Source organism: Bufo bufo, chromosome 2 (genome assembly GCF_905171765.1).
Source record: "Bufo bufo chromosome 2, aBufBuf1.1, whole genome shotgun sequence".
Classification (NCBI taxonomy): domain Eukaryota; kingdom Metazoa; phylum Chordata; class Amphibia; order Anura; family Bufonidae; genus Bufo; species Bufo bufo.
Genome location: NC_053390.1, coordinates 791,650,468 through 791,669,169, shown reverse-complemented (window position 1 = coordinate 791,669,169; position 18,702 = coordinate 791,650,468). Strand labels below are relative to the sequence as shown.

The window sequence follows — 18,702 nt, the reverse complement described above, 5'->3', positions numbered from 1 at the left end:
TAGTTCCCTTTGAGCCTGATAAAGTTAGTCCATGTTGGTCTGTAAATGGGCACCATGAGCGGTGGAGCAGCCTGGCGCAAATGTACAGGAAAACGACTCCTTATGTATTACAGGCGACCATCAGGAGAGTCTGGGCCTCTGATCGCTGGGGCATTGACCCCCCCTCCCCATCGATCTGTTATTGATGGCCTATCCTAAAGAGAGATCATCCGTTTTACAAACCAGGCCAATCTCTTTAAATGGGTTTTCCGGGATTGTAATATTGATGACCCCTATCCTCCGTATATGTCATCAATATCAGATTGGCGGGGGGTCCGACACCCATTCACTTCTATGGAGCGGCTCTGTAGTATACACTTGAGTAGGAAGGAGCCGTCCTATAGAAGTGAATGTGACGGCTCCTTGTAATTACACTGCTCACCGCTGCGATGTCGACGGCGAGCAGGTAGACAATGAAGGGAAGACTTCGCTTCATACAGCTGATCGGCTGATCGGACCCCCACCGATCTGAGGATAGGTCATCAATATTAAAATCCCAGAAAACTCCTTTAAGGGTTCTTACGCAAATATTGTCTGGCATGTTTACCAGGGTAAAAATCCCAGAATGACAACATGGGGTTTTCTTTTTGGCCACCTGCGATTTTTATTTATTTATTTATTTATTTTTGTTGCGTTTCGAGCATTTTTTTTATGTACAGTGAGTCCCAGATTTCTAATCCTAAAGATGGCGTAAGCTTAGGCCTCTTTCACACTTGCGTTGTTGGGATCCGGCATGCACTTCCGTTGCCGGAGGTGCCCGCCGGATCCGGAAAAACGCAAGTGTACTGAAAGCATTTGAAGACGGAACCGTCTTCCAAATGCTTTCAGTGTTACTATGGCAGCCAGGACGCTATTAAAGTCCTGGCTGCCATAGTAGTAGTGGGGAGCGGGGGAGCGGTATACTTACAGTCCATGCGGCTCCCAGGGCGCTCCAGAATGACGTCAGAGCGCCCCATGCGCATGGATGACGTGATCCATGTCATCATGTCACCCATGCGCTTGGGGCGCCCTGACGTCACTCTGGAGCGCCCGGGGAGCCGCACGGACGGTAAGTACACTGCTCCCCCGCTCCCCGCTACACTTTACCATGGCTGCCAGGACTTTAGCGTCCCGGCAGCCATGGTAACCACTCTGAAAAAGCTAAATGTCGGCTCCGGCAATGCGCCGAAACGACGTTTAGCTTAAGGCCGGATCCGGATCAATGCCTTTCAATGGGCATTAATTCCGGATCCGGCCTTGCGGCAAGTCTTCAGGATTTTTGGCCGGAGCAAAAAGCGCAGCATGCTGCGGTATTTTCTCCGGCCAAAAAACGTTCCGTTCCGGAACTGAAGACATCCTGATGCATCCTGAACGGATTTCTCTCCATTCAGAATGCATTAGGATAAAACTGATCAGGATTCTTCCAGCATAGAGCCCCGACGACGGAACTCTATGCCGGAAGAAAAGAACGCAGGTGTGAAAGAGCCCTTAGACGGGCACCTATCACAGGGGCTCAGGCTGGAGGATACATCTGCGGCAGGGACCGACACTTTTGGTTGGCTTACTTTGAATTTTACATCAGAATTGTGGTGCAAAATGTTTTTAGTTTTTTTTTTTTGTATTTTATTATTCTTGAAATCTTTGTGCTTCTCCGGCTCTTCTTGGTTCAGACTTTTGAACTTTTCTGCATTTGCAAAACCTTCCACTCGGATGCATTCTTGCAGGAGGGCTTGTAAGATTTTATACTGTTGGGTGACATTTTCCAGACGTGTCGGGTTTATTTTATTCACATTTTATATGTGACACGTCACTGCTGTCCTTGCACACATGACCGCTGAGTCCAGTGAGTGGCTGCAGCAGTCTTGAGACTTACAGGGGTCGTCTCACTTCAGCAAATGGCAGGAAGTTAATAAAAGGCTTTTACTAATGTATTGTGATTGTCCATATTGTCTCCTTTGCTGGCTGGATTCATTTTTTCCATCGCGTTATACACTGCTCGTTTCCAGGGGTTACGACCACCCTACAATCTAGCAGTGGTGGTCGTGGTTTGCACACTATATAGGAAAAAGTGCTGGCCTCTCTGGTGGCGCACTTAGGCTGGTGCATTTTCCTATAGTGGGCAAGCACAGCCACCGCTGCTGGATTGCAGGGTGGTCGTAACCATGGAAAAATGAATCCAGCCAGCAAAGGAAGCAATATGGACAATCCCATTACGTTAGTAAGTGCCTTATATTAATTTCCTCTACATAATAAATTTGCTCTTTGGTGATACAATTTTTGCTCCCTGCGACCACCACTAGGGGGAGCTTGCTGGAAACAAATTCATACGTTCCCTATTGAACGCAATGTTAAATCTGTCTTCAGTAATTATGGTGGAGATTATAATGATCATACATTTTGCTGCTGGGGGTAGTAGTCATGGTGGGATAGGACCCCATCATCAGGGTCAGGGCCCTAGTAGACGACACAATTTTTCGGGAAGCGGTATAATCAACCGTCTGATAAATAAGCAAACCCGGCTGATGGTAGACAGTTGAACATTGGGCAGTGTAATACCGCCCTCAGACATGTGGTCCCTCGCGTTATGTCACCGCTATATCATAGGAGCCTTAAAGAAATAAGCCAGTTTATCTTCCTGTCCCTTCATTTTGTGTTCTGCCCGCAGGGGGTGGACAGCGACGACGAGGACAACGATTTTGAAGAGGTCCCGGAGAAGGAAGGTTACGAGCCTGACATTCCGGACCACCTTCGCGCTGAGTACGGTGAGTCTGGCCAGCTGTGAAGAGCTGTATGGCGGCATGTTACTGCAGCAGTAAAGTAAATAAACAGCCATTATGAAGTAATAAAGAGATCATTGTTGTGGGTAATCTCTCCGACCGCCGCGAGGAAGTCATTACCGAGGTAGCGGAGCCGCGATTGGCTGCAGACAAACAAATACTTTGTAGGGGACGTAGCCTCGGAGACGGCGGCTCTATTTCATTCAGTCATGTAGCCTGCTGTGGACTACAAAGGAATATTTATAAAAGGATATTTATTTGGCGTGGAAGAAGAATCTGCGGCTTCACACGCCGCTCTTGTAAACGGCTTCCCGGGAGCTCTCGAATTACAGTAAATCTGTTTAATTAAATCCCATTACGCAGAGCCACCTGACACCTCCTCGCCCCACACAATCGCCCCCCGCCTGCCTGAAGACTCGCACATTAGACCTACCTGTAATCAGCTTGCAAAATATTTTAAGCTTCAAGAACAGATAGATACCGCGCTGGTGTTTTAATGCCCTGCATAGAAAAGCGGTTTTCCGTGGGAGGGCCGCGGAGCCGGTGGCCAAATTCTGTGCTGGGAGGTCACTGGAAATCAAGCTAGAACCAGCCCTGCACCTCACATGGATCCAGAGATCTACCCATTCATCAATCCACTAGAGGGGGTGTTTCCTTTCTGCTGCAGCTCTCGCCCTCTCATAGATCAGGGTGCATCTCCTTTCTGCCACATCACAGGGGACGTGTCCTTTCCCATAGGCTTGTCTTTTCTGCCGCAGCTCTCTTTCTATCACACTTCAGGACACGTGTCCTTTCTGCCGTAGCTCTCCTACTATCACACCTCAGGACACGTGTCCTTTCTGCCGCAGCTCTCCCTATCACACCTCAGGACACGTGTCCTTTCTGCCGCAGCTCTCTTTCTATCACACCTCAGGACACATGTCCTTTCTGCCGCAGCTCTCTTTCTATCACACCTCAGGACACGTGTCCTTTCTGCCGCAGCTCTCTTTCTATCACACCTCAGGACACGTGTCCTTTCTGCCGCAGCTCTCTTTCTATCACACCTCAGGACACGTGTCCTTTCTGCCGCAGCTCTCTTTCTATCACACCTCAGGACACGTGTCCTTTCTGCCGCAGCTCTCTTTCTATCACACTTCAGGACACGTGTCCTTTCTGCCGCAGCTCTCCTACTATCACACCTCAGGACACGTGTCCTTTCTGCCGCAGCTCTCTTTCTATCACACTTCAGGACACGTGTCCTTTCTGCCGCAGCTCTCCTACTATCACACCTCAGGACACGTGTCCTTTCTGCTGCAGCTCTCTTTCTATCACACCTCAGGACACATGTCCTTTCTGCCGCAGCTCTCTTTCTATCACACCTCAGGACACGTGTGCTTTCTGCCGCAGCTCTCTTTCTATCACACCTCAGGACACGTGTCCTTTCTGCCGCAGCTCTCTTTCTATCACACCTCAGGACACGTGTCCTTTCTGCCGCAGCTCTCTTTCTATCACACTTCAGGACACGTGTCCTTTCTGCCGCAGCTCTCTCAATATCACAGCTCAGGGAATGTGTCTTATCTGCTGTAGCGCTCTCCCTATCACAGCTCAGGGGTGTGTCCTTTCTGTGGCAGCTCTCAATATCCCCGCTTGGGGTTTTCCCTAAGTGCTGCAGCTTTCTCCCTACAGCAGCTCAGGGGGTGTGCCCTTTCTGCTGCAGCCGTCTCAATATGACAGCTCGGGGGGGTGTAGTACAATTGAGTGCCCCGAAATTCCTTCAGTTGTACTACACGACTGACCAGTCCTTTGCGTGCAACCTACTACAAGAGTACAAAGCACACTTTTCAGTTAGGGTCCCAGGGACCTCCCACCAGTTTAACCGTTATCCCCTAACCAGTAGATAGGGGATGTCTTTTTCTAATTGGGATATATTCCATCTCATCTCTGAACGGCATGTCGTTATCACGCACTTAGTTCTGAGGCAATATTTTTTTTTGATATATTTATATAGATAGTGTTTATATATTTTTTATATATATATATATATATATGGGCAGTGTTCCCCTGGATTACAGTATATCAGATTGGAAAGTGGTGGGGTCCACATCTAGATTATGATGTCACGATCCCCCTGCTGTTCTGTTCGGCAGCACTCCCATCCACGGCGTGGACTAAGCCTGTTTTTTGCATATTCTGTTTTTTTTTTTAAATATTTTTTTGCAGTAGGTGCCGTGAACTGTGATATTTATTTATTTTTATATTTTTTTTCATTAACAATCAAAGATTAAAAAGTAACAAAAAAACCCCCACAAAAGCGCAGCCACCAGTAAAATATATTTCACGTGTTCACCTTGTGGGTTTTTCTACAAGGTCAGAAGCCTCTCTCTGGACTTGACATTGCCGATCGTTTACCTGCAGTCTGGAGATGGCATCAGAGGAGTGGATTAAATTGATCCCGAGATAACGGACGGTCAGGAAGGGTTTGATCTTTTGCGCTACGATATTAAAGCGTGAGAATATATTTCTCCATCTTCTTGTAGCTGCAAGTCTTACGGTGTCAGGGAGGAAACGCGCGGGATGTGAAGGATCACCGCTAGGAAATCCAGGGTCAATCAAAGATCAATATGAAGAAAGCTCCAGCTTGGGAGACGCTTTTGTATTAGTAGCTGTGATCCACATTGCTTCCTTTATACCGGTCATACTAGAGCTCTTAGAAGGTACTAGCATGATGCTGGTGAACAGCAATGCACCCTGGGAAAAAGTATGCAAATGAGCTTTCCTCCAGAAGGAAGATAAGTGTCTCTCTAGTGCCATCTACAGGTCACTGCCTTGTAAATCAGTGTTTAACACATTAAAGGGCTCTTCCAAGACGTTAATACAGATGAAATATCCCCTGGATAGGTCATCAGTATCTGATCAGTGGGGGTCTGACACCCGAGACCCCCGCCGAGCAGCTGTTTGAGAAGGCAGCGGTGCGCGCAGTAGCGCGGTGGCCTTCTCACAGCTATTCCTAAGCCAGAAACGACAGCTATTCCTAAGCCAGACAGCTCAGCTTCATTCACTGATACCAAGCGCAGCCGCTGTACAATGTATGGCGTTGTGCTTGGTAAGCACGGAGAAGGCTGCGATGGTACTGCGAACGCCGGTGCCCTTCTCAAACCGCTGATCGGTGGGGTCCCGGGTATCAGACCCCCACCAATCAGATACTGATGACCTATCCAGTCATGGAAAACCCTTTAAAGTCATGCACATGACCGTATCCGTTTTCGCGGTCCACAAATCGCGGATCCGCAAAAAACGGATGCCGATTGAGAGGCTGCTGCCAGTTTTTATTTTTTAACTCCTTCAGAAATGTCCTATCCATGACCGCAAAACGGACAAGAATAGGACATGTTCTGTTTTTTTTTTGCGGGAACGGACTTACGGATGCAGACACTACACAGTGTGCTGTCCGCATCTTTTGTGTCCCCCATCCGATCTGCAAAAAATGCGGATCAAAATCGCGGTTATGTGCATGAGCCATAAAGGACATCTGTCAGCAGTTTTGTCCCTATGACACTGGCTGACCTGTTACATGAGCACTTGGCAGCTGAAGACATCTGTGTTGGTCCCATGTTCATATGTGCCCGCATTGCTGACAAAAATGATGTTTATTATATGCAAATGAGCCTCTAGGAGCAACGGGGGCGTTACTGTTACACCTAGAGGCTCCGCTCTCTCTGCAACTGCTGCGTTCTCTGCACTTTGAATGACAGAGGCAGGCGGTGTAATGTGATCACGTCATGGTGGAGAGCATGTGGTAGTTGCAGAGAAAGCGGAGCCTCTAGGTGTAATGGCGACGCCGCCAGAGACACCAATCTGTAGACAGTGTTTGTTTGTTTTTTTGTTAGTTTTTTGTAGTTGTTGCTCCTCGTCAGTGGTGTACAGCCAAGTTATTAAGAGGAAGTTTTCTCTTCTTTTGGAGGATGGCCAATAGCCATACCAAGTGGTATACACTGGGAACTGCCGGTTATGGCACCTATGTCCTCTGAATGGAGCAGTGCTGAAGGGTCGTGACCGTGTGTTAGCCGCTGGAATGTCTAGGTTCATTTCAGGGAGTTATACTTTCTATTTCATCTTTGATGCGAAATTGCATGAGGGCGTCCATAAAGGTTTGCACAAGGTGCCAAGTGCCTGCTTTCAGAAAATATAAGGGTATGCGGGTGTAAATTATTATTATTTTTTTTATTACTATTATTTTTTTTTTTTTATTGGGTTTTATATCATGTATGCATAGGCACCACTGACAGTAACTGTCCATCTGTATAAAAGTTGAACACGGGGTAATGGTCTTGGGTTCCTCCATGTAATAAAATGTCACTAAGAACGTCGGTGATTAAGGGATTAGCCAAGTGAGCTGTGAAGCCATTACCCATTACCAAGTGTCATAGCAAATGGGGCCGTTCAGGATTTTTAATCACTTTTCATTAGTAAAGTCTCCTACTTTTCCATCCAGTCCCCGAGTCTCTGGAAGCCAGCATCTGCTTCCTATTAGTAGAAGGACCCTTTGGGTGGGACATGGCATGATGTGCGAGGACGCAGTCCCTGCGAGCTCCTGCACTGACTCCGGCAAATTCATATCAAGCGATAATCCCCCTTTTGGCGGTAAACACTGTTGGAGACCTCTGGCTTTCTCACAGACCCCACTCTTCGTTCGCAGCGGCATGACTAAATGAAAAGCCGCTAAGGGACTGGAGAAGGAGATCCAAGAAGGCGCCGTCCCGGGATACTCCATCCCGTGCTAACCGCTCCACCGATCAACAGGAAAAGCGCTGAAAGGGTCCTTGCAAAGATCTAATGTCTTCAGATGCTTTGGATGATGGTGACTCGCCCACCTTGAGCGGAAGCCTGAGGGTATACCACCGCAACCACAGCCTCCACTTGGAACCCCATGCTGATGTAATGCAAGCTCTTTTAAATGGGAGGGGGGGGGAGAAGTTGCAGTTTGTGGTGCACAGGACCTTTGCGCTGCAGTCTGCACCAGAAATACGCCTAATTTAGTCATATTTCTGTTTGATTAATCGCCTAGCCCTAGATCCAAGAATTATTCAATGATCTCCACGAGCAGAACTACCTCAGCGAAGGGCACGACAGAGGAGTACAGCACTTGGCGTTGAACGTCAGTCCTGTAGAGGTTTAATGAGCATGCCCGACCACTGCTCCATTCAAACTCCTCCTCACTGTGGTCATGCAGCGTGGAGGAACAAGGAGTTTGCAACTTCCTGATCTAGTGTTTGGTGGGACCCCAGTAGTCACATTTTTATTACTTATCCTGTTACTTATCTATTGTGGGACAACCCCTTTAATCTACTGATGCCCTCAAAAACATGTTAAAGGGGTTGTCAGTGCACCTGTCCTGTATTACAGCTCAAATCCAGTGAATTGAATAAGTCTGAGTTGCAATACCGTACACTGCCTGTGGACAGGTGTGGAGCTTTTTGTTTTTTAAAGAAAGCCGTCATGTATTTTCAATTTTTGACAGCTTTTTTAGTCTTATTACACATGAGCGATACGGAATGAGTCAGGGTCTGTTCAGGGAAAAATTGATGGTTTTGCCTGCAAGTCCAATCGGTTTTGTCTGTGATTGTGTTCAGATGAAATCAGTTTTTCATGCTCGTGAAGAAAAACTGAAGAATAACACTCAAAAGGTCCCATTCACTATGGAGTCAGATCTGCATGAAAAGCACACAATATAGAACATGCTGCAATTTTTTTCTGAACGCAGTGATGAGCAGGTATAAACAACACTCGTGCACAGACCCACTGACATGAATGGGTCAGGATTCAGTCCGGATGCTATCCGTTTGCAACACACATCGCATCTGGATGGAATACTTGCTTGTGAGAAAGAGGCCTTAATGTAGTGCCTCACGTCACTAGGTCTTCTGGATAGGGTTCTACATCACCGGGTCTTTTGGGTAGTGTGCTACATCACTGGGTCCTCTGGGTAGTATGCTACATCACCGGGTCTTCTGGGTAGTGTTCTACATGACCGGGTCTTCTGGCTAGTGTCCTACATGACCGGGTCTTCTGGCTAGTGTCCTACATGACCGGGTCTTCTGGCTAGTGTCCTACATGACCGGGTCTTCTGGCTAGTGTCCTACATGACCGGGTCTTCTGGCTAGTGTCCTACATGACCGGGTCTTCTGGCTAGTGTCCTACATGACCGGGTCTTCTGGCTAGTGTCCTACATGACCGGGTCCTCTGGGTAGTGTCCTACATGACCGGGTCCTCTGGGTAGTGTCCTACATGACCGGGTCTTCTGGCTAGTGTCCTACATGACCGGGTCTTCTGGCTAGTGTCCTACATGACCGGGTCTTCTGGCTAGTGTCCTACATGACCGGGTCCTCTGGGTAGTGTCCTACATGACCGGGTCCTCTGGGTAGTGTCCTACATGACCGGGTCCTCTGGCTAGTGTCCTACATGACCGGGTCCTCTGGCTAGTGTCCTACATGACCGGGTCCTCTGGCTAGTGTCCTACATGACCGGGTCCTCTGGCTAGTGTCCTACATGACCGGGTCCTCTGGCTAGTGTCCTACATGACCGGGTCCTCTGGCTAGTGTCCTACATGACCGGGTCCTCTGGCTAGTGTCTTACACCACCGGGTCTTCTGGGTAGTGTGCTATATGACCGGGTCTTCTGGCTAGTGTCCTACGCAAAGTTAAAAAAGAAATAAATAAAAAGCAAAAGACTAGTGATATAAATGTGTAGAAGAGGTAGAATATGAATGGCTGTGGGAGTAGAGGGAAGTGTCCCATCCGTCAGGCTGTCTCTCTCATGAGCTGCTTTTATGCCTTTTGATACAATGAGGGACCGGCGAAGTGATTATTTCCTCTCTGTAATTAAACAGGAATAAAACATGATTAAAACAAACAAGTAATTGCATTCTGTAGACACTAGTTTTGCCGGGCACTGATTAAAAGTGTTGTTTACACCGTCTGGAGCCTAATAGACTCATAAATTCATCACGGGGAATGGACTTCACAAAAACCGGCCATGATAGAAGCTTCCTTTCAAGGTAAACTCAAGTTTGCAGACCATAGACTGAGATATGGTCTGGCTGATTTCAGTGGGGTCTACCGACAATGAAATGTTCCTCCTGTTATGTCACTTTTGTTTCCACCAGAAATAAGTGGTGCCGGAGGTGACTGGGGGAAAATAGCTAAGAATCAGTCATGGAAGAATTTCATAATTATGACATTAAGAAAGTCAATTGACCCATAATGTGGCCGGGAGCTCCCAAATTATGGAGAGGAGCACTTAATTATTTAAGGCAGGGGTCGGCAACCTCCGGCACTCCAGCTGTTGTGAAACTACAACTCCCAACATGCTCCATTCCCTTCTATTGGTTGTTCTCAGAACTCCTATCAAGTGTGCATGCTGGGAGTCGTAGTTTCACCACTGCTGGCGAGCCGATGGTTGCTGATCCCTGATTTAAGGGGTTGTCTGGTCCATAAAACCCAGTGTGAGAATAACCTAGAAGCGGGGTGTAGATGACTGTATTAAAAATTTCCATGTTGCAGCCGCAATGCACAAACAACTATTAATGCACAGTGAGCTCCACATGTCCGTGTGGGACACTGACTTTGAGAGCTTTGCCTTCAATAGCCTCCAGGTCCATATTTCTTGAGGCACGGACCAAAGGTAGTTTATGGCCCAAGTTTCCCTGCATGGATCGAGGGTGTGATTTAGGGCTGAAACGATTACTTGATTGAATTGAGTAATTCGACACAAAAAAATCCTCATTTACAAAAATAGTCGATAGCTGCAGCCCTAGTGTGATTTGTACCATCAACATCTATGGGTCCATGTGCAGTCCGTTGCACACGGACAAAAAAAATAAGGTTGTCTCAATCAGATCTTAGGGAATTCTTAGTTAACCTATTAAGCCCCAGGCACATGACCATATATCCATTTTGCAGTTCTCAAATCGAGGATTTGCCAAATACACATACGCTCTGTGTTGTGGGCTTGTTGACTACCATGGGTCCATGGTCTACTATAAGACATTTTCTATCCCTTTTGCAGAACGAGCATATGGATTCGGAAAGCAGACGGATCACCCATGTGCTTTCCACATCCGTATCTCCCTTCTGCAAAAATACGTCTACAAAATGTGGACCACCGACCCATTGAAGCAAATAAAATGCAGACAGCACACAGACCGCATTCGCATTTTGTGGACCCGTGATTTGCGGATACAATCGAGTGCATGAGGCCTTAGGCAGAGTAATGACGAGCATCCATGCATCATACGGACAACACATACATATACAGGTGAAACTTGAAAAATTTGAATATTGTGCAAAAGTTCATTTATTTCAGTAATGCAACTTAAAAGGTGAAACTAATATATGAGATAGACTCATTACATGAACAGTGAGATATTTCAAGCCTTTATTTGGTATAATTTGGATGATTATGGATCACGGCTTATGAAAACCCCAAAGTCACAATCTCTGAAAATTTGAATATTGTGAAAAGGTGCAATAGTCTATGCTCAAAGTGTCACACTCTAGTCAGCTAATTAATCCATAACACCTGCAGAGGGTTCCTGAGCCTTTACATTGTCTCTCAGTCTGGTTCCGTAGGAATCACAATCATGGTAAAGGCTGCTGACCTGACAGTTGTGCAGGAAACCTTCATTGACACCTTCCATAAGGAGGGAAAGACTCAAAAGGTAATTGCAAAAGAAGTTGGATGTTCCCAAAGTGCGGTATCAAAGCACATTAATAGAAAGTTATGTGGAAGGGACAAGTGTGGAAGACAAAGGTGCACAAGCAGCAGGGATGACCGCAGCCTGGAGAGGATTGTTAGTTTCACCTTTTAAGTTTCATTACTGAAATAAATGAACTTTTGCACAATATTCCAATTTTTCGAGTATCACCTGTACATCTATAGGTTGTGCATGTAATAAACAGACACAATCAGAAATGCATACGGTACTCCTTGTACTCCTTTTGTGGACAAATGGTCTCCTAATAAAGTATATGGGGAATGTTCCCCTTTGCAACCAAATTTTATTCTGATGCATCTAAAATGTTTCCAGTAATTGTTGATTAGTCCTGCACGTCTGTTTGGAGGAATTTTAGCCTATTCCTCCGTACAAAACAACTTCACCTGTTATTTTGGTGGGTTTCCTCCCATGAACTGCTCACTTCTGGTGTTTCCACAACATTTCTGTTGGACTAAGGTCAGGACTTTGACTTGGCCATTCCGAAACTTTAACTTGACTCTTCTTTAACCATTCTTTGGTAGAACGACTTGTGTGCTTAGTGTTGTCTTGCTGCACAACCTACTCTTCTCTTGAGATTCACCTCATGGATAGATGTCCTGATATTTTCCCTAAGAAATTGCTGGTATTATTCAGAATTCATTGTTCCATCAATGATGACAAGCCTTTCTGGCCCAAATACAGCAAAACAGGGCCAAACCATGATCCCACCACCAATGTGTTTCACAGATGGGATGATCTTTTTTATAATGGAATGCAAACATAACACTCCTTATTTAAAGTTCTATTTTGGTCTTATCCATCCACAAAACATTGTTCCAGTCCTTCTGGCTTGTCCAGGTCATGATTAGCAATCTGCAGACGGGCAGCAATGTTCTTTCTGATGAGCAGAGGCTTTCTTTTTGCAATCCTGTCATGCACACCATTGTTGTTCAGTGTGAGAACATTAGCTAATGTGAGAAAGGCCTTTAGTTGCTTAGAGGTTCCCTTTGGTTCCTTTATGACTATTTCATGCCTTGCTCTTGGTGAGATCTTTGTAGGTCGACCACTCCTGAGGAGGGTAGTAATAGTCTTGAATTTGCTCCATTTGTACACAATCTGTCTGACAAAAAAACAAGTCCAAACTCTTTAGAAATACTTTTGTGACCTTTCCCAGCCTGATGAGCATCAACAACTCTTCTCCTGAGGTCCTCAGAAATCTACTTTGTTCATAATGCACTTCCCCAAATGTGTAAGCCTCTGATGCCTGTTCCTTAAATAAAATAGGTCAACCACTCACACCTGATTGTCATCCTATTGATTGAAAACACGTGACTATAATTTCAGCTTCAAATTATCTGCTAATCCTAAAGGCTCACATACCTTTGTCTCTCACTGACGTCTGATATTGGATCCTTTTTTCCTCAGTCTAATATTTCTTTACTCGTTTGACTCTACTTTTAGGACTTGTGTGAAAATCTGATGTGGTTTGGGTCAAATTTATGTAGAAATATAGAAAGTTCTGGAGGTTTCATAAACTTTCAAATGTCAATGTAATTATCTCCATGGTAACAGACTACAAATCAACCTTGTGTAGTCTGATCCTGCCGCCATACTCTTGTCCATCCGTCACCTGCTTTTTTTTGTTCTACCAAATATATGTTAGCAAGAAGCGAGGCAGATGGAAGGTCAAATGGCTGCAGAAACAAACTACACAGGGTTTAGTCAGTCTGTTACTACGACAAAAAATCTAGGTCTGCATAGGAGCTGTATCCAAAAAACGGTAGACAGTTTTTATTTTAGATATGCAGGGAAAAATATAAAACTGGTGACTGCTGCAGATTTCCTTTTAAAGTATTTCTATGGGGCTGGAAAAAAAACAAAAAACGCTGCAAGATTTGTCAGGCCCATTACTTTTTTCCTCGTGAAGCGCATTTCAAATCTGCACCATAGGAGCTACACAGGAAGAATGGGAGGCGGAATGCATGTGGATTTCCGGTGGATCTTGGAATATGCTGTGTGAATATACCCTTATTGTATATTTTTTAGCCCAAGCTCTTCTAGTCCAGGTCTGCACAGTGTCCATAGGAAGGCCGGGCAGCTCGGAGCCGTCGCATGTTGGTTTTTCTTAGTAAGCCCACACAGCTGTTAAGCCCGGTACATAGACTCCGCTTTTATCTCCAGCAAGTGAATTTTTTTTTTGCGCGCGGGGGCTTTTATCACCCTCTCTAATCCCACCGTTTCTGTCAGGACATAATCTCTTTCTCAAATTTACATTTTAATTACCAGACCAGCTGAACTGGCGAAAATCAATAATGTCAGCATTCGGCGGCCTATCTCCGCGCCGGGAGCCCCTGCCTCTCCATTTCCCACTATCGATCGATTTTTCTGAACACAGTCCTCTCTTTATTTCTCTCAGCAAATAGGTGCCATTTGGTCATTTAAGGCATTAAGAATGGGAAAAAAAAAAATATATATAAAATTCTGCGGCCGCGTTAGGATTGCGCTGAAATGTTTTAACGCTCTTCTTTATGGGATCGTACGAGAGATTTGCCGCTTTGACTCTTGTTAGGACGTTGGGTTATATTTAAAATGGACGGATTTCACTTTTCCACTGCCGTCGACCTGCGGAGATGTGTACTGTCCACTCGCCCAGCAGACGGGCCTCCACCGTATACCTAAGGGATGTCCTCCTCTATGCCGAAACGCTGGCACTGCTAGATCGGTTTTGCTCAGGTTGCTCGTTCGATATACATATGTAATAAAAATTTTGCAGATTTTTTTTATTTTTCCATCTGATTTGCAAGTGGTAAATCCGCTGCATATTACAGTAGCGCCAAAGTGAGATTTTAAGAAGATTGACATGCGGTGTGGATTTTAAAAGGGTTATCCAAGACTAAAAATTGTCCCCCATATGCCCAGGCCCCTCACACATTTTCTGTATTTATCATGTGTATTGAGCGTATTCGTATTTTTTGTGATTTATTGTCACAGGTTTGGCGACTGCTCCGAAATCCACCCCACCAGTACAAAAAAAAATGATCCACATAAGACCCAGGAATCCAAAGAGGAACGATGAAGAATCTGATCCGACCTGCGCTGCTGCAACGCTGAAGGCCATGCAGGACAAGCTGTCGGCCTTCACCTCCTCAGCCTCCAGGTACCTACTCCATCTCCGATCGGCAGGGACAGTAAAATGTCAGCATTTGGACCAGGGGTGCACAACCTTTTCTGGATGGGGGCCACGTTGTGAGCCTGAACCAATTCCAAGGGCCAAAAATAAAACTTAAAGGGGTATTACCAACTGAAGTACTATTTTTATGGCATATTGAACATATAGTATATATCGTAAATGTCTGGTTACACTTCTAGTACTCCCATCTCATGGGAAAATACATGAAAGATACATGTGAGCAGCCACAAGACATAGACATATATGTCTGTTACCAGATGGTTGGGGGCCGCACAGAATGGTATCGAGGGCCGAATGTGGCCCCCGGGCTGCAGGTTGTGCATCCCTGATTTGGACCATTCCATAATATACAATTATATATTATCTATGATACATCACATGCAAGCTCCATGGGCCACTTCCCCCATTGACTCCAATGGGAACTGTGTAATGCTTCAATTGCTATGGCATATGTCCAGAAATCTTTGTGTAGTGCCAAAGGGGTCTAAGGCAATGTCCTACATGAGAGCGGCTCCGTTATGTGTAGGTAAATCCTATAAGGACTCCTGAGAGAGAAAGTGAGAGTCCTGATTGCCCTGCCCACGCAGGACCATTGACCACGCTCCCTGTATCGGCGTGTGTATAGAGCAATCTGTCAATCAGCGTTTGTAGGTGTGGTCAGCAGGACTCTTACTGCCTCTCCTAGGAGTCCTGTCAGGAATTACTCAGAAATGACATAAACTTTTATATCCCAGAGTTCAGCTTCTCTCCCTCCTTCTTCCAGGGCAGCAGAAATCACCTGAAAGGTTCACTTTAAGGGGGTATTCCCATCACAGACAATGGGGGCATATCACTAGGATATGCGCCCATTGTCTGATAGGTGCGGGTCCCATTAACGCCGAGAACGGAGCTGGGAGAGTGTTGGCTGGAGTGTTTCCCAGGGTTCGGCCACAGCCAAGCGCTCTCCCCATACAAGTGAATGGGAGTGCACTACGCTTGCGCAGCCATTGCTCTCATTCATTTCTATGGGGCAAACTTGGCTATTTTTGGCGGCCCCATAGAAATGAATGGAGGGCGGCTGCGCATGTGCAGTGCGCCCTCCACAACATTAGGTGCGGGCCGAGAATGCAGCACTAATCAGACAATGGGGGCATAGCCTAGCAATATGCCCCCATTGTCTGTGATGGGAATACCCCTTTAAGCCCCCTTAGAGCTGTGAAATTAGTGGTGGTTCCAAATAACAGACCTCACGTTTCTTCGACACCTAGGAGGGTCATTCTGGCTGGATTTAATGGAGTGTCAGTAAATACTACCGTATATCAATAATCCTCATACCTGGGGCAATGGCTGTAATATTTGAACCCCAAAAAAGCTAATTTTTAGGACCCCTTACTTCTCTGTTATGTCCTGCAATGTCCATGTTGTACCTGACTGTGTAAATGTGGTAGCACCTGAGGAAGCGACTGATACCACCGAGGAGGGAGTGAGAACAGAATATTAGTTAGGGCTTCTACACGTCACCGTAATGTAATCTTATGTCTTCTCCCTTCTCAGCACAGGCGAGCCCAGCAGCACAAGTGCAAAGCGGGAGGATGAGTTATCGAGAGCACCTGTCGTCCCGTTCGGGATAGATCTGCACTACTGGGGGAAGGATCAGCCCACAGCTGGCAAAATACTCAAGTCCGTAAACTGTTTGTCTTCTTCACAAGTGGGGATTTGCGGAGGGCAGGATGTCGGCGTTCTCAGTCCTATTAGTATTAATTTCAGGGGCTGTTATTCTTACAGGCCAGCTTGTTTAAGTAGAGGTCAGGGTCCAGCCGCAGAGCTGAGATTAAGGGAATGTAGGACAGTCTGGTTCACGGAGAGGTGACAGTCGGGCCAGGAACCCCCGGGAAATCCACAGTCCTATAGCTAGGGGCCATGAATCCAGCCAGAGGGATTCTGGACCACCATTACATAGGCGCGCGGTATGCCGGCATCTCTAGCACGCCAAGGACTACCATAAAACACTCTGCTGCCACCTGATGTGCTATATGGCAGGGGACACCACGCTGGGTACTCGGGGCATGTTCAGACTGCAGAAATAAATGTCAGAAAGGTTACATGTATTTTTATTTAATTTTTATTTAAATATAAATAAATATAAATATATATATATATATATATATATAAAGAAAATCCACAGCATTTCCAAAAAATAATAAATGTGTTTATTACACCAGGTGCGACATTTCGGTCCTCTCAATGGAACCTTTTTCAAGCAACAAAATTATATATACACACACACTATACACTAATAAATATACAGCCAGGTCCATAAATATTGGGACATGGACACAATTCTAACATTTTTGGCTCTATACACCACCACAATGGATTTGAAATGAAACGAACAAGATGTGCTTTACCTGCAGACTGTCAGCTTTATTTTATTTTTATTTTTTTTAAATCAGATCATTTTTTATTAAACATTTTACAATGTAAATACACGTTTTAACATATCCCATACAAAAATGACATAAAGACATATTATCCATAAGGCTGATAACAACAAGGATACCAAACCATGTGTAATAATCAAATTGCAAAATACAACCTGCAAAATACAAAGGCACACTGTTAGACACTTCTATTCAGACGTCGAAACGACAGCCATGGTTCCCATAATTTTTCAAATTTTGCTGGGCATCCACGCTTCTGGTACACCATCCGCTCATAACTCAACATCGTGTCAACCGCACTCAAGAATTCGCCTAGAGTTGGCGGCACTGTCTGTATCCAATGTAGGGCGATTAATTTTCTAGCAACATATAACACTCTCCCTATAGCTATTCTATGCACCTGACCGGTGGCCAATTCAGAGACATATCCCAACACACACACTTTAGGGTCAGAGGGTATCCGTACCTTGTAAACGTCCTGTATTGTCTGCAATACCAACTCCCAGTATCTCCCTAACCTCTTGCACGTCCACATCATATGTAACAAATCTGCAGAAACCACAGAACACCTTGGACATTCATCCGTGGGTCTAAACCCTATACGAAACAAAAAAAACGGTGTCTTGTAGACCCTATGAACAATAAACAGACTGTCAGCTTTAGTTTGAAAGTATTTACATCCAAATCAGGTGACCGGTGCAGGAATTACAACAGTTTGCATATGTGCCTCCCACTTGTTAAGGGACCAAAAGTAATGGGACAGAATAATAATCATAAATCAAACTTTTTAATACTTGGTTGCAAATCCTTTGCAGTCAATTACAGCCTGAAGTCTGGAACGCATAGACATCACCAGACGCTGGGTTTCATCCCTGGTGATGCTTTGCCAGGCCTCTACTGCAACTGTCTTCAGTTCCTGCTTGTTCCTGGGGCATTTTCCCTTCAGTTTTATCTTCAGCAAGTGAAATGCATGCTCAATCGGATTCAGGTCAGGTGAGTGACTTGGCCATTGCAGAACATTCCACTTCTTTCCCTTAAAAAACTCTTTGGTTGCTTTTGCAGTATGCTTTGGGTCATTGTCCTTCTCCATACTCTTCTCTTCCCATCACTCTGGTACAAGTTGATCTTGGTCTCATCTGTCCATAGGATGTTGTTCCAGAACTGTGAAGGCTTTTTTAGATGTTATTTGGCAAACTCTAATCTGGCCTTCCGGTTTTTGAGGCTCACCAATGGTTTACATCTTGTGGTGAACCCTCTGTATTCACTCTGGGGAAGTCTTCTCTTGATTGTTGACTGACACACATACACCTACCTCCTGGAGAGTGTTCTTGATCTGGCCAACTGTTGTGAAGGGTGTTTTCTTTCTTTTGGTGTTGCTGAGCTCACCGGTGCGTTCCTTCTTTTAAAGAATGTTCCAAACAGTTGTTTTGGCCGCGCCTAATGTTTTTGCTATCTCTCTGATGGGTTTGTTTTGTTTTTTCAGCCTAATGATGGCTTGCTTCACTGATGGTGACAGCTCTTTGGATCTCATCTTGAGAGTTGACAGCAACAGATTCCAAATACAAA

The 18,702-nt window shown here is 45.5% G+C and overlaps 1 protein-coding gene across 1 annotated transcript in view; it reads left to right on the top strand.

Annotated features, from left to right (window-relative positions):
- The first annotated feature begins 2,602 nt into the window (after positions 1 to 2,602).
- The window catches only part of UVSSA (UV stimulated scaffold protein A), a 45,558-nt gene continuing 29,458 nt past the window's right edge, over positions 2,603 to 18,702 (top strand). Inside the window, exons 1-3 of the mRNA XM_040419957.1 lie at positions 2,603 to 2,780; positions 14,518 to 14,683; positions 16,250 to 16,375. Coding sequence (XP_040275891.1) covers positions 2,603 to 2,780; positions 14,518 to 14,683; positions 16,250 to 16,375 — 470 coding nt within the window. The remainder of the gene's footprint in view (positions 2,781 to 14,517; positions 14,684 to 16,249; positions 16,376 to 18,702) is intronic.